The following is a 15,188-nucleotide window of genomic DNA, read 5'->3' on the forward strand; positions in this document are numbered from 1 at the left end:
CCCGGTAACTCAAAAATATACAAATTAAAAAGTATTTTGATGTAGGTACAAAAGTTTAAAATAATATCTACTATTCTGATCAAAAGAAAAACCTTTTCCTTACTTCCTAAGTTGCCCAGCAAGGTTGTCCGCAGACTGAGATAAAATCTAATTTTGAAAAAACTAATGCCTCATTTTGTCAGAAAAAAAATAAGAATAACAAATAAGAAAAATAGAAATAATAATATGTATAAATAAATATAAAAAAACAAATATAAATTAAAATAATATATAAGATATAAATATAAGATAAATATATAAATATAAAAATAAAATATATAAATAAGAAAATAGAAATAACAAATAACAAAATAGAATATGTTCCTCCGTACAAGTGCCAAAAATAGGCAAATCCTATGGGAAATACCACAAATTAGAAAAAAAAACGTAAAAACTCTGGATTTGAAGGAGGCTCTTCTTGTTTTGCCTGTTTTATGCCGATTGGCTACTTCAAAAGTTTCATCACTCGCATTTTAGCCCCATTTAGGCTAACAATATTTGTTTATGGCAGTAAATGACAGAAACCATTTTTCTGTGAGTTGATCACTTTCGTTACTTTCATACCATTTCCAATTCCTAGAAATGGACCTTTCATACCACTTCCAGTGTGTCGTCTCTCGTTACTAATTAATTAATTAATTTGTTTCTTAACCCCTCAAAAATACAGAGTATCGCGATAGAGTATTACAAAAAGAAAGAAATGAAAAAAGCACATACAAGGACGACACAATTCCAGTGTGTCGTCTCTCGTTACTAATTAATTAATTAATTTGTTTCTTAACCCCTCAAAAATACAGAGTATCGCGATAGAGTATTACAAAAAGAAAGAAATGAAAAAAGCACATACAAGGACGACTGGCTCTCCGTTTAGCCCTAGATGGTTGGCCGGAAAGTACAATCTTTGGCAATCTGTCATCCTTCGTCCGCAGAACGTGCCCTAGCCGTCTCACCCTTCCTGTCATTATAGCCCTAGAAAGCGGGATTGAACCACACTTTTCGTACAGCCTACTGTTTGAAATACGGCCAACCAGCCAGGTATCTAGAACAATCCGTTGACAATTTCTCTGGAAAACATCTAGGAAATCTTCATCCGCTTTTCGGAGCGCCCATGCTTCAGAGCCTTATTTGACCAGTCACCACTGTTGAACGTGTTTTCCCATACTTGGAAAAACACTTATCTTTTCCATCATTTAACTTTTAAAAAATTATTTTTGTGTTCTATTATATTGTAACTTTTTTTTTAATAAATGAGTGTCAATTTCATTTATAAGAAGGGTTCGATTTGGTTTTATCAACAGAAATTAGACATCACGAATCAACGTAACCAAGTTTGTTTTCTTGAGCTTTTGTTTTAGTCAATGTTTTCTTGATACTGCTTTTCACCCTAAATTTTGAAGCCGATCAGCAAAAAAATGCATTTTGATTAGAATCAATACAGCCTGTTTTTTGGAATATCGTTGTCCTCATTTACGTTGCCTTGGTCGAATGTATTAACAATGAAAGTTTTTATCCATTGAATATAAACAATTTTTGTCCCCTTTTGGGGTGTCACAAATTAATACAACCAGTTTTTTGTCAATATAAAATTCCGAAAACAGTCGAAATTCTCTTAGATTTGCTTTTTCGAGTGTATTAAATTGTAGGCCTATCGGAAACAAAACAAATATGAGCCCTTTTTGGCTGTAACGAATCAACAGAATAAATTGTTTTCAATAGTTTTTGTCTTCGTTGAGGTCCCCTTGTCCCTCTCTGGATGACCTGTAATTTTATGGAGAAAAAAATTGCCCAATTTCAGTTATCATATATCAATACAACATGACTTTAAAGTACTTTGTTTCCATTGAGGTCTACCTGGCCTTCGTTTTATGCTATCTAAGTTTCAAGCCTGGGAAAAGAAAACTGAGACTAAATTTTGGACATCACAAACTGATACAGCCAAAATTATTTTCACTTTTATGTTTTTCTATAATATATTTGCTTTCTTACAAAAAAAGAGAACTGTCTCAGATACTTACTGTAGTGGTTTCTTTTGTGAGAAGCTAAAATGTAGGACTGGAACTCAGGAATAAATCCAGATTTTGTTCGTTAGAAAAATGGAGAAGTTTATATCTTTTATATATCTTTCATTAATATCTTTGTACAGGAAAGACGCAGAAAAATATTGCGCCTAGTTTCTGACGTCATGAATCTATACAACCTACTTTTTTAGTAAACAAAAATTATGCCTTTATTAAGGCTCAGCATGTCCTGTCTATATGTAGCTTTAAGAACATCAGGAAATACCTAGCTGTAGTTTTCCAAGTTTGTGTTCAGAATTTTTTTTTTTTTTAGCATATTATCCCCCATTTGGACTAATATCTTTTTTTTCTTTTCATTAGGTTCCCCTCGATCATGAGACTTAATCTTGTAAGTTTCATTTATATAAAGGACATTAGTTTTTGGCCTATTTTGGGACTCTGAGAAACCCTAATCCCCCAAGAAGAAATGTGCGGCCTCCTTAGGCAGAGGAAAATCCGTGAAAGTTTCAAGCCAGTAAAAATTAATGTGTTCCCTTTTCCATCATTATTTTCTGAGGGGGACCATGCCTCCAAACTAAGATTTTTCTTGTACCTTAGGGTACTCTTGGCGTAGGGACTTTTGGCTTTAAATTTCAACCTGATCAGAAAAAAAAGGTTTGTGGCCCAATTTTATCTCTTTTGGGAGGGGGGCAGTTTTTGGGTGAACAAACATCATTTCTTTTTTAGTGATTTTTAGACCCCAAGTACTTTCATATATAAGTTTGAAGCTAGTGTTCTGGCTCTTTTTGGGCCACAATTAAGTGGGTACATATCCAAAAAATGCACATTTTCTTGAATATTAAGGTCCATTTGGCCTAGCACTTACGGGTTTAAGTTTTAATAGTTCATTAAAATTCATTTATTGACCCTTTTCAAACCCGTTTTCGGGTGAACTGACATCATTTCTTTTTTTGTGAATTTTAGACCCCAAGTACTTTCATATATAAGTTTCAAGCCAGTGAAATAAAAGTCTCTCTGCAGCAGTTTAAAAGTTCCTCGCCCCCACCTAAGATTTCTTTAATATCCAAAAGTGAATAATAATAAGCTTCAAGCTGTTCGGGGAAAAAATGTTTTTTGGGCCGTTTTGTCGAGTAAACCAATATTTTGTTTCTTCTCCCGCTCTCTTTTCTTGTACATTGAGGTACTCTTGACTCAAGAACTTAAGAATATAAGTTCTGAGTCAAGCAAAACGAAACTTTCGACCTGTTTTGGGAGACCGTCCCTGAACTTTTTTTTTAAATTGAATTCCCCTTGGCTCAGGAACTCGCAGCTGTAAATTTGAGAATAATATGGGAAAACAAGTTTTTTTTTTCACTTGCAGGCCAATTTACATCCTTCTCCCTCCCCAAAAATGTTCGGTGACAATTCTTAAAAGTTTGAAAAGTAAAAGTTGAATGGAGAAATAGCTTTCGGGACAATTCCAGGTCCTGTATTTGGGGGCCCTTGTCCCAACAAAAATAGATTTTCGGCTCCTTTTTTGGTCCCATTTTTGAGAGAACGAAATGCACTTTTGATTGTTTACTTTTGCAATGGAATTCCAAGGGCTTATAAATATAAGTCGCAATAATTTTTTTGCCCTTTTGTGTGGGCATATTTAATCTATTTTTGTTTACATGGGCCCCGCGAACTAAAACTATTTTTTTAGGTTAGGGTCCGCCTGGAACAGAAGTTTATCGTTTTAAGTTTTACCCGTTCAAAATGAAAAGTATATTTACCTTTTTCTCTCCCCTTTGTCGGGCCCTGTTTTTGGGGGAACCAATATCCTTTCCTATTTCTTATCTGTGTTCGAATCCATTTAACCCAAAGACTGAAGGTTAAAATTTCCGCCTTTTTCAAATAAAAACGTTTCTGGGCGCTTTTTGTACCTATTTTCGTTGAAATCTTCCCCCAAACAATTTTTTGTAGATAAGGCTCTTTTTGGTCGAAGAATTTACGTGGGTAAATTTCAGAATAATCAGGAACAAATAATAGAAAACTTCGAAGACCACACTGCCTTTCTATGGCGAAAGTAAAACAGTACAAAATAGGGATGAAACCTTTTAATTGACAGTGAACAGATATAAAATTATTTAACTGGATATTTCGAACACATATACAGTGTTCATCATCAGCAGTAAAACTCTTTAGTTTTACTTTAGTTTTAGTTAAGTTTAGTTTAGTTTATTTTTACTTTTAGTTTTACTTTAGTTTAGTAAATAATTTTTAGGCTCTTTGTTGAGCCCCCTATCGCCCCCTCTCTCCCAGCAAATTGCTCGTTCCTCTTGAGCCAAGGAACGACCCCTAAAAGTTCTGAGCAAATCAGACCTCCAAGATCTAACGTGTCCTTCTTTTCCACTGCAAAACCATTCTTCTCTCAACTTGATTCTTTCTCTCAACTCTTCTTTTTAAAACAGTAAAAAACTTTAGCGTAAAGAGCGGGGCGTTGATGAGGAAGCAGCCTCTTTCGTATACGAAGTAATTTCTGTTCGTTTTAAGATTTAATGTCGCTCCTTACTTTCAGTTAAAAAAACTTGTTTTTTTATTTAATTTCTGATTGTTTTTGAATCAATGCATGTTTTGATTTTGGCTCTCCGCAGAGGAATAATTAAAACGAAATTTGCATTTTTTTTGGGGCTAAATGGCTTTCTCATAATTTTGATCGAATGATTTTGAGAAAAAAAGAGCGGGGGAGGAAGCCTAGTTGCCCTACGATTTTCGGTTAATTAAAAAGGCAACTAGAACTTTAAATTTTTTACGAATCTTTTTTTTAGTAAAAGATATACGTAACTTATAAATTAGCTTACGTAAAGAACTTTTGTATTCTCATGTTTTTATTACATATATGAGGGGGTTCGCCCCCTTGTCAGTACCTCGCTCTTTACACTAAAGCTTAAATTGTGTCCCAATTCATTACGAATGACCCACTGAATCACAAAAGCCGTAGAATAAATAGTTGAAATTACTGAAAAATACTTTAGCGTAAAGAGCGAAGTATTAAGAGGAGATGAGCCCCTCATATGGGTAATAATTTCTGTTCGTTTTAAGTTTTAATGCTGCTCCTTACTTACAGCTGAAAAAAACTTTTTCATATTTATTTTTTCATTGTTTTTTTAAGTAATGCTAGTAAATCCTGCGCTCCCTTCATGGAAATTTTCTTCCCCCATGACAAATTCCTCAATGGGAAGTTCCCCCAGCATATCCCCCTCTTCACAACCCCTCCCCCAACCAAAAAATCCTCCTGAAAGCGCCTGTACACTTCCCAATAATCATTTCTATATTCAAGCACTGGTCAAAGTTTGTAACTTGTAGCCCATCCCATGGGGACTGTGGGGGAGTAAGTCGTCCTCAAAGACATAGTTATAAGGTTTTTCGACTACGCTGAATAAAATGGCTATCTCAGAATTTTGATCCGTTGACTTTGGGAAAATAGTTAGCGTGGGAGGGGGCCTAGGTGCCCTCCAATTTTTTTGGTCACTTAAAAAGGAAACTAGAACTTTTTCATTTTCGTTAGAATGAGCCCTATTGCAACATTCTAGGACAACTGGGTCGATACGATCACCCCTGGAAAAAAAACAAAAAAAAAACAAATAAACACGCATCCGTGATCTGCCTTCTGGCAAAAAATACAAAATTCCACATTTTTGTAGATAGGAGCTTGAAACTTCTATAGTAGGGTTCTCTGATATGCTGAATCTGATGGTGTGATTTTTGTTAAGATTCTATGACTTTTAGGGGTGTTTCCCCATATTTTGTAAAATAATGGAAATTTTCTCAGGCTCGTAACTTTTGATGGGTAAGACTAAACTTGATGAAACTTATATATTTAAAATCAGCATTAAAATGCGATTCTTTTGATGTAGCTATTGTCATTTTTTAGAGTCTTGGTTACTATTGAGCCGGGTCGCTCCTTACTACAGTTCGTTACCACGAACTGTTTGAAACAAAGTAAGCATCAGGTTTACTATTCATTAGAAAATATGGTATAAAAAGAAGTTTGCTGTGAAACAAGTCACGGATCCTGAAGTTTGCATTTTGAAGAGTTCTTTTTTAGAATTTCGCTGTAGCGAAATATTTTTGCAACATTTATTATTTTCCATAAGTTTAGATTTTAATTAATGTACATACATCGAAAATAAACCTAAATATTGATCCATTTATCTCGCATTGCAGAGACTAGAGGAAGTCGATCAATGAAAAATAAAGAAAAAAAACGTTAGATGTTTTGAAAAGAAAAGAAAATTTTCTTAGAAGCATGTTCTAATTAAAAAAATGTACAAGTTATATTCTAAGGAGGAATATCGTCGATGCTTTAGCTTAGAGCATTTCTAGATCTGTTAGAGCTGTTTAGATTGAAGAGTATTTTAGAATACAATTTTTTTTCTTTGGCTGAATAGGGCTTTTTATATTTTGTTTTTCTTTTTTGAGGTTACTTCTTTTATTTCAGGTAAATACCATTAGTTAAAGATAGAAGGTCAAGTGAACTGGTTTTTACTGATCTTTTGACGGGATCCAATGGGACTTGCTTTAGTCTATTTTAGACCCGTAAAGGCTTCGGCAGTTGGTACTACTCTAGTTTTATAAATGTTCATATCTTAGTCTTGTCGGTTTTAGTCTTGTCGATGACAGAAAATCTCTCTGTGTCAAAGAAAAGGCTACTGACTTCCACAGCTTTCTAATGACAAAAAGAGAGTGTTCGGTATCTACACTTAAGTTTTATTAACGAGGCTCTGTTGAAAATTGGGAACTCAACTTGTGTTGCCATGGGTGAATTGAACGTTTATTTTCTTCTTCATATCTTCAAGATTGAACAAGTGGAAAATCTGGTTGAATATAAGAGCCATCTTTTTGTATCATTTTCTTTTCTTCTTTTAATAACATAGTTATTGGCGCTAGGCATATTTAAAGCAGTCTACATGCCGCTACCTTTTAGTTGTTGTCGCACGGAACTTTCTCGACATTTATCGACAAGTATCAGTATAAAGTGGCTCGGCCTTGAATTCCCAAGTATCCCTTTGTCCCATCTATATCTCAAATGCGATCTGTCCTCCTAGAGGGTGAATGTATAGTCCCAAATATCTTTCATAAAAAACATCTATTAGTTTTATCTCAAGACAAGACGATTCTCCAAATTCAAGGATAGAGTCCTCCCCTTTCCCTAACTGATCGCCTCTGTTTAACGTCAAAAACGGTAGACAATTCATGTACGCTTTGACAGGGTTGGGGAAGTGCAACCCTAATTACAAAATTGCGAAATCTTCCCTTGGTTGCACACTTTGACGCTCCTACGATGTTTCATTGCCCTACCAGCGTTGGAGAAAAAAAAGAAGATGAAAATAGGTACTTTAGGTTTTCAGCTCTGTTTTGAAATTCTCTTAAATGTGTTTTTGTTGTTTATTTTTGTTATTAGGATAAACGTAAATAGTTTTTTTTTTTTAACTTGTATTTTAGTTTTCATTTACTGAGAAGACTAGGAGGGAGAGCATTTAAGAGAGAGGTTTAAAATTTTTAGTTTACTATTAAGGATTTTTGGCAATGGAGGTTTCAATGGTACACGACACAAAATATACCATTGTTGTGCCACATGGCACTTTACTGTTACGTTATCAAGGAGAATTTATAAAAAGTATCTAGGTCATAGTTACGAAGTCTAGCCCATAGTAATCGAAAATGATGTAGAGTTTGGCATTAAAAATCTTAACTATGTTGCAGGAACCTACTAGTCCTTCTAGTTAGCATACAATTTATGAACAAACACCGAACTCACTAGCACATTTACTTCCACCTCGTTTCCCTTCTCATTTTCCTTATTTCAAAATGTGGGGCTCGATACATTTAAAAGTTTTTCCTCCTATAGCATTAATATAGGCAGAATTGCATAGAACTTCCACGAATTAATATCAATATATATTAAACTTTTAATATGCATTTCATTAGTTCTTTTCAATAATCCTAGCTAATGGGATGATTTTCTTTCTTTATTTCGTTTATGTTATGACTTTTGTGTCACCAGCTGGAATTAAAATTGTTTTTAATAAAGCGGAAATAAAATTCTGGTCTTTACAAGGCATGGTAGTTTTTGTTCCTTCTAGGTTTCACCAAATTATTTACTGTTATTTCTGTTTGTTTTTGGTTTCACTTATTTATTGATGATAAGTTATGTTGGTTTTGCACTTGAATAATTGTTTCACTTCATTTCCGCTCGTCATAGGTTTAATGTAGCTTTTTGCTTTTCTTTGAAAAACTTCTTTTGTGGAAAAAGCTGTTGTTTATTGTATATGAAAAGCATGTAGATAGGAACAATAGCTTTCAAATGAGCCCGTAAAAGCTCTCTGTAATGTTCCAGTTTCTCAGTAGTGACGTGGAGAGGAAGAAAAAAGGAGACATCAGTGGTACCCATGAAAAAAGAGTGAACCGAAACAATAGTTATTCCCGAACCATTATCAAATGGCAACTTTTTCTTGCTTATAAATTTCTTTTTCTAAACCTTTTTTTTTTTGACGCAATACCCTAAATAAGGTTCTTTTTTCCAGGACCACATCGGCTTTCTATGACGAACAAATAAACGTCTAAATGGGGATAAGTCCTTTTATTAGACAGACAAAACAAATACAAAAGTCTGTATATTTCAACCACATGTAAAGCAATCATCATCTGCAGAATTACTTAAGCATTAAAATTAAAACTAACATATTTATTCAGAACAAAATTCCGATTCATTCACTAGTCTGAAAGAGTTCAATAACTAGGAAATAACGGACAAATCTAGTGAATGAACTGGAAGCTACATATATTTAACTGAGAAAGAATTCAGAAACAATTTGAATTAAGAAGAAAACTTGGAGAAACTGACTTGCTTTTTTAGACCATTGAGTCTGCTGATAGATTCATACCTTATTGAGCAATAAACATTTTGTCCTTTTTTTGTTTGCTCCCTAATCTTCGTCTCACGCATTAGTGTAAGTTTTCTCCGATTAGTTGCATCTCCAAGAATCAAATTTTATGCTAGCTTTGCATTTAAATCGCATTTGGAACTGTTGGAAACGATATAAAAGGGGGAACTCCCTTGGAAGACAGTTATTTCCTATTTCCTCAAAGTATGCTTACTATTCATTTGATGATAATTTTGCCAAGTAAGCTTTGCAAATTAGATTTTGCAATTAGTAAATTATTCGTTTAGTATTTTCTGTCGAATAAGCTACACCTTTGGTTGGTTTTGACAATTCGACAGGCTTTAGTTAACAAGACATAAATAAAAAAAAACAAATAAAATACTGATATTACGAGTACCAACACGAGATTGACAACACATGCTGAACGAATAACAAACCTGTTTCATGTCCATTAAAGCAGGGTATTCGTCTAATAAGTTTTAGGCAATTAAAAAAAAATTGAACACATTCGGTTAAATTCTACCGAATTTTAACTTAATCCGTTTGTGCTTCAAATTAGGCTTTCATTCTGTATTGCACCGAATTGGGATTTTGCTCATTGTAATTCCGATACAGAACTTTACGAACGCGTTTTTGAACCGATTGAAATTATGCAGCTTTAAGAAAGCTTGGTTTTATGTCAAATCAAGATTTAGCTGGGTTTTGGACTGAGTCAGGGCCTAGATTGGTTTTTAATGTGTCTAGATTCAGCTCGTTTTTGAAACTGAATCAGTAGTTAGCTCATTTATTGGAACCTTGTCGTTCTTCTTTTTTCTCTTTTTCTTTTTTGTCTACAATTAAAACCAAAATTTCCTTTCAGTTAATTGCTCATTTTTCATCAAAAAGAAGAAACAATCTAAGGATAAAAACTCTACAAAACACAATGCAATATTTGATCAATTGGACCTGAGAGCTTACGAGGAGGTTGTGAGGCTGCCAACTTTCAAGAGAAAAACCCTTGTGCTCCTTGGGGCTCATGGCGTTGGTAGAAGGCATATAAAGAATACCATCATTGGAAACCATCCAGAAAAATATGCATACCCAATACCTCGTAAGTACCTCTAAAAACTTAGAAGCTTCAATGTCTTTTTGAATAAAAGCATAAGTTATAACGTTTAAACGACCCTGCTTAGCAAAAAATATATGGTTATAAAATCAATTTGTCGGTAGCAACCATTTAAAGAAAAACCGTTTATTGACCTGCTGTTGACGTGCATTTGTTACTAATTTCAAATAACTTCTTAATTAGTTGTGCTTATCCTGTTAATAATATGAAAAAAACTTCGTTTTCTTAAAGAGTTAAAGAGGCTGCGTCCCAAAGTCGAACCTTAAAACGTACAGGAATTAGAAGAGGCAGTTGGGGGGCTGCCGCCCCCCAAACCCCCAGCTTTTAAAGACTCTTTTGTTACAGGTTTTTTGTTTTTTTGCTAACCCCCCGCTCTTGGCTTGGGAAAGGCCCTCTTTTAATTAACAAAACATTGAAATGAATGAATAATGGAATAACTTCGAAAAATGTTAAACACAAGAGGACAGGAGAACCATTGCGCCGAAACTAGTAATTAGTAACAATGAAGTCCCCCCACAAAAAAAAACCTGTACAAAAGAGTCTTTAAAAGCTGGGGGTTTGGGGGGCGGCAGCCCCCCAACTGCCTCTTCTAATTCCTGTACGTTTTAAGGTTCGACTTTGGGACGCAGCCTCTTTAACTCTTTAAGAAAACGAAGTTTTTTTCATATTATTTCTGTACGTTTTTCTACAATCCATGGTGGATGTAATTTAATAATTCCTGTACTCCTCGTACAGGAATTAGGAGAGGAACCCCCCCCCCCGCTTTTAAATCATTGTATAAAATAGAAAAAAAAATAGATAGAATGACCGAAATGTTTCTTTTGCTCATAAGAAGCTAATATTCTGTTATCTCTCAAATGATAAGCTGTCCAGGTGTTATCAAAATTTTTTTGATGTTGTGAAAAAAACCGCCCGTAAGGGACTTGAACCCTTGACCCGAGGATTAAAAGTCTCACGCTCTACCAACTGAGCTAATAACTTGCATGTGTGTAAATATAACTTCTCAATAGCTTTTAAAAATTTCAAATTAACATGGGCTCTTATGGAGAGAAATCCGTTAATTAAATAGCTAATGGGTGGTTTCTGGAAAACAGGGAAGGAGTTATCGGATCAAGCTGAAATTTCGCGGATAAGCTCCTGGGCCGTAGGGGACCTTAACTTGTGAATTTCAGCCCGATCGGACAACGTTAAAAGGGGTGGGGGGGTTGGAGGGTCAAAACTTTCGGGGGGTTAAGATTTTCCTACGAAACTTTCATGGGCACTTACTCGGAGAATTCCGCATCGAATGAGTCTTCGTACACCCAGATCCGATGTCGGATGTGACCTGTAGGCGTCTAGGAAAAAAAAGTAAATGAATTTTAAGTGGCTATGCGTGGTTTCTGGAAAACAGGGAAGGAGTTATCGGATCAAGCTGAAATTTCGCGGATAAGCTCCTGGGCCCTAGGGGACCTTAACTTGTGAATTTCAGCCCGATCGGACAACGTTAAAGGGGGGCTTGGGTTGACAGGTCGAAACTTTCGGCCAGATTTTCCCCATGAAGAAAAAGTTGGAGGGGGATGAAATTTTGCAGGTTTCTTAGTTGGAGCTCGGGCTACGAAATGCATCCCTCCCCATCCGTCTGCGACCACTGGAACCGAAGATCGCTTAACATTGTCGTGTGTCGCCTCTTTATAGAGGCACGAGTGTGCCTCCTTGAAGGCACGAGTGTGCCTCCTTGAAAAAAATAAGGCCAATTAATTTCCTGGCCGTTGTCTTAAGTTTGAAAGATGCATTTAAACAAACCGTAGCTTTAAGGGTCTATTAACAATTAGATTCTACTAATACCAAGATTAAGATAGTGGTAATTAGTAAGATCTTGTTGTAAATAGGCTTTAAATGCCAAGGATTTGATGAATATAGTTAGTGTAGCCACTTAAGATATGTTTATAATGTGAATATATTAAACACGGATCTATATATAAGTATGGCATTTTGAATGAGCAAAAATGTGGAATTTAGTATTTTCAGATCACGGATGCGATTTTTTTTTTCAGAGCTGATGATATCGACGCAGTGAACCTAGAAGATAAGGAGACGACTCATTCTAACGGAATTTAAAAGTTTTAGTGCCCTTTTTAAGCCACCAAAAAAATTGAGTGCAACTAGGCCCCCTCCCATGCCACTTTTTTCTCAAAATGATCCGATCAAAATTCTGATTGAATTCGAAACGGAGAATTGCACTTCGCTTCACGATTTTGCCGAGTTCTTAGTTTCTTATTGAACTTTAGGAAGAAACGTCACTATTTTGTATTTTTGAGTTCTATTTTCGTGACTTTCCTGGATTTTATTAGCCTAAAATATTTCACAAGAACAGGGTATTCTATATACACCACTTTACATGTATATATTTTTTTTTTGGATTTACACCTTTACCTGTGTCAAACAGTTCGTATTAACGAAGCGTAAGTATGGAACGACCCGGCTCAATAGTAACCGAAACTCTAAAAAACGGAATTTTGATACCAATAATTATATCAAAAGAATTGGATTTTTATACTGATTTAAAATATATAAGTTTCATCAAGTTTTATCTTACCCATCAAAGGTTACGAGCCTAAGAAAATTTGCCTGATTTTCGAAAAAATGGGTAAAGAACCCCAGTCGTACCCAGTCGAATGAAAATTCCACCATCAGATTCAGCGTATCAGAAAACCTTACTGTAGAGGTTTCAAGCTCCTATCTGCAAAAATGTGGAATTTTGTATTTTTGCCAGAAGAAAGATCAATGGTGCGTTTTTATTTGGTTTTTTTTTCAGAGGGGATCATATCGACACACTGAGCCTAGAAGAATAGGAGAGGACTGATTGTAACGTAAAAAAAAGTTCTAGTTCCCTTTTTAAGTGACCAAAAAACTGGAGGGCAACTATGCCCCCTCCCAAGCGACTTTTTTTCTCAAAATGATCCGATCAAAATTTCGAAATAGCTATTTTGTTCACTAAATATGTCTTTGAAGATAACATGACCCCCCACATCTCCTGGGGAAACGCCTAAGTTTTAACATTTGCCTATTGTTAACGTATCGTATTTGTTATTGAGAAGCATGCATGCATTTTTCTTGTCAGGAGGAGAGAATGAATTTTCTGCTGGACAGATTTTTCACGGAGCGAATTTACCAATGAGATGGAAGTTTCCAGGGGTGGAAATTTTATACAGGGGGAATTTGCCAGAATTCTTATACAAAATTTCTTTATTTGTTCTCCTGCTTTCTCTCTACCGATCAATTTTACCCGTCGACATGTTAAGGGTAATTGTCAGGGGTAAATTTTCACCAGGATTGAATTGTCCGAAGGTTTTTTTTTTAGCTCAAAAACTTATATTTTTTTATTTAATACTAATAAAGATCTCGTAGTTATTTAGGATTTGAAAGCAACCTTAATATTTTCTTATTAATTCTTTTGTTAATTTTTGTTATAAAAATCGGAACAAATAATTTTTTTCATTTTGATTTTCTTCTATAGCGCTAGATTTGCTCAATTTTTTTCTTTTTTCTGTTGTTTGAAATGTAGTTTTTTCGGGATACCCTTTTTCAATTACAATATCTCTAATGAAAAGGTGTTCCTCATCTACATATTTTGGTGATGGTAGTTTTAATACTCTGTCAAATAAAAGAATAATTTCCTGCTTTTTAACTTGAAAACAATGATTTGACTTAACAGATGAATTACGGTTATTATTTGTTGGTTTACAATATATTGAAATGCTAATTCATTTTTATCCCTGGGAATCCATAGACCTAAAAACGGTAACTAGTTTTTTGTTTCCCTTTCAATTTTAAAGACGATTTAAAAAAAAAAACCTCCCCTTACATTACAATATATACGGTAACTACAATACAATGTAACATTATAAACGTGATATAACAGTATGACACTATATAACATTGTAACCGTTTGTGTGTATTACAATATAAACGGTAACTTGTTTTCTGTTTCCTGTTATCTTAGGATAAGCCTTATTCGCCATTCATAAAAGAATGTTTTGAAGTGGGCTATTGATTTGTCTATAGAAAACTATTTCAATTGATTCCTTGGCATTTGTGATTTAAGGAACAAATAAAGAGCACCGAATATATATGCATGCACCTTACACTAAACAAGGTAGGATAGTTTTTGAGTAAGATCTGATTATAATTGCCGGAATAGCCCAATTCTGACTCATCAAACCAAAGAATCTGGGCTAAATATTAACCAATCACAGGGTCTTACCTAAACCAGAGACCTGCATAGCTTTCTACTTCAGTCCCATCTAACTTCGATCTGTCTTGGCATTTTAGCTATATCTTGACAATTGCCATAAAATTTCCAATGAAATAACATGATTAGAAGTCGTGTTTGTGGTAGAAAGCAGCCTCAAAAGTGGACCAGAGGAAAAAGCCTGAGAACCACTTTTTGACTGCAAGGGGAGGAAATATGTTAATAGAGAGCTTTTGTGTTGTCAAATGTTTACCTAGTTTCAAAAACTTACAAAATCATAATTTGACGGTGTTAGTTTAAGGTTGTCCTTGTTAAAAAGTTAAAAATCTTTTTTTGTGATCTCTTCCCACCTGATTTGGAGTAACTTGCTTTTCGTTTGCCCAGATAGAAAGCCAAAAGCCCAATCTCTTGCAATAGATTATCCTTCATGAAGTACAATCGAAAGGCGTCCATCTGAATAGCATTGATCAAGCAAACGCCCAGCAAAGATAAGGCTCTATAGGGTGTATAGGTTTCTTCATAAGTTGTTGAAAAGGAAATACTGCCTGGAGAAGTGTATTGACCTCGTCGAAGGCTATGTTAAAGAATTGATCCATTGTAATAGGAAACTGGGTATGCACGAGATGTGTCTGGGCGTTTATCCCTTCCCCCCCCCTCCTGGAAAATTTCTTCCAGATAATCCCCCTCCAAATCGCTCCAGGGTGATTCCGGATATTCATTAGAAGGAGTATTGAAAGTTCTACTCACTTATTTAAGTCAGAGACAATCCTATAGCATTGCCCATAGTAAAGAGCAATTAGTGTTCGGGGTATTAGTATTTTTTCGAGAGGCACTTCATATGGAAGGGTTGGCCGTATAAACTTTGGAGGGGGCTCATTCGATTGTAA

General features: G+C 35.0%; 1 protein-coding gene across 1 annotated transcript in view; it reads left to right on the plus strand.

Moving 5' to 3' along the window:
- The window catches only part of LOC136037154 (peripheral plasma membrane protein CASK-like), a gene marked incomplete in the record, with an annotated part of 194,786 nt that overhangs the window by 150,408 nt on the left and 29,190 nt on the right, over nucleotides 1–15,188 (plus strand). Inside the window, 1 exon segment of the mRNA XM_065719673.1 lies at nucleotides 9,825–10,055. Coding sequence (XP_065575745.1) covers nucleotides 9,825–10,055 — 231 coding nt within the window.

The sequence above is a fragment of the Artemia franciscana genome, chromosome 16 (assembly GCF_032884065.1).
Source record: "Artemia franciscana chromosome 16, ASM3288406v1, whole genome shotgun sequence".
NCBI classification, from domain to species: Eukaryota; Metazoa; Arthropoda; class Branchiopoda; order Anostraca; family Artemiidae; genus Artemia; species Artemia franciscana.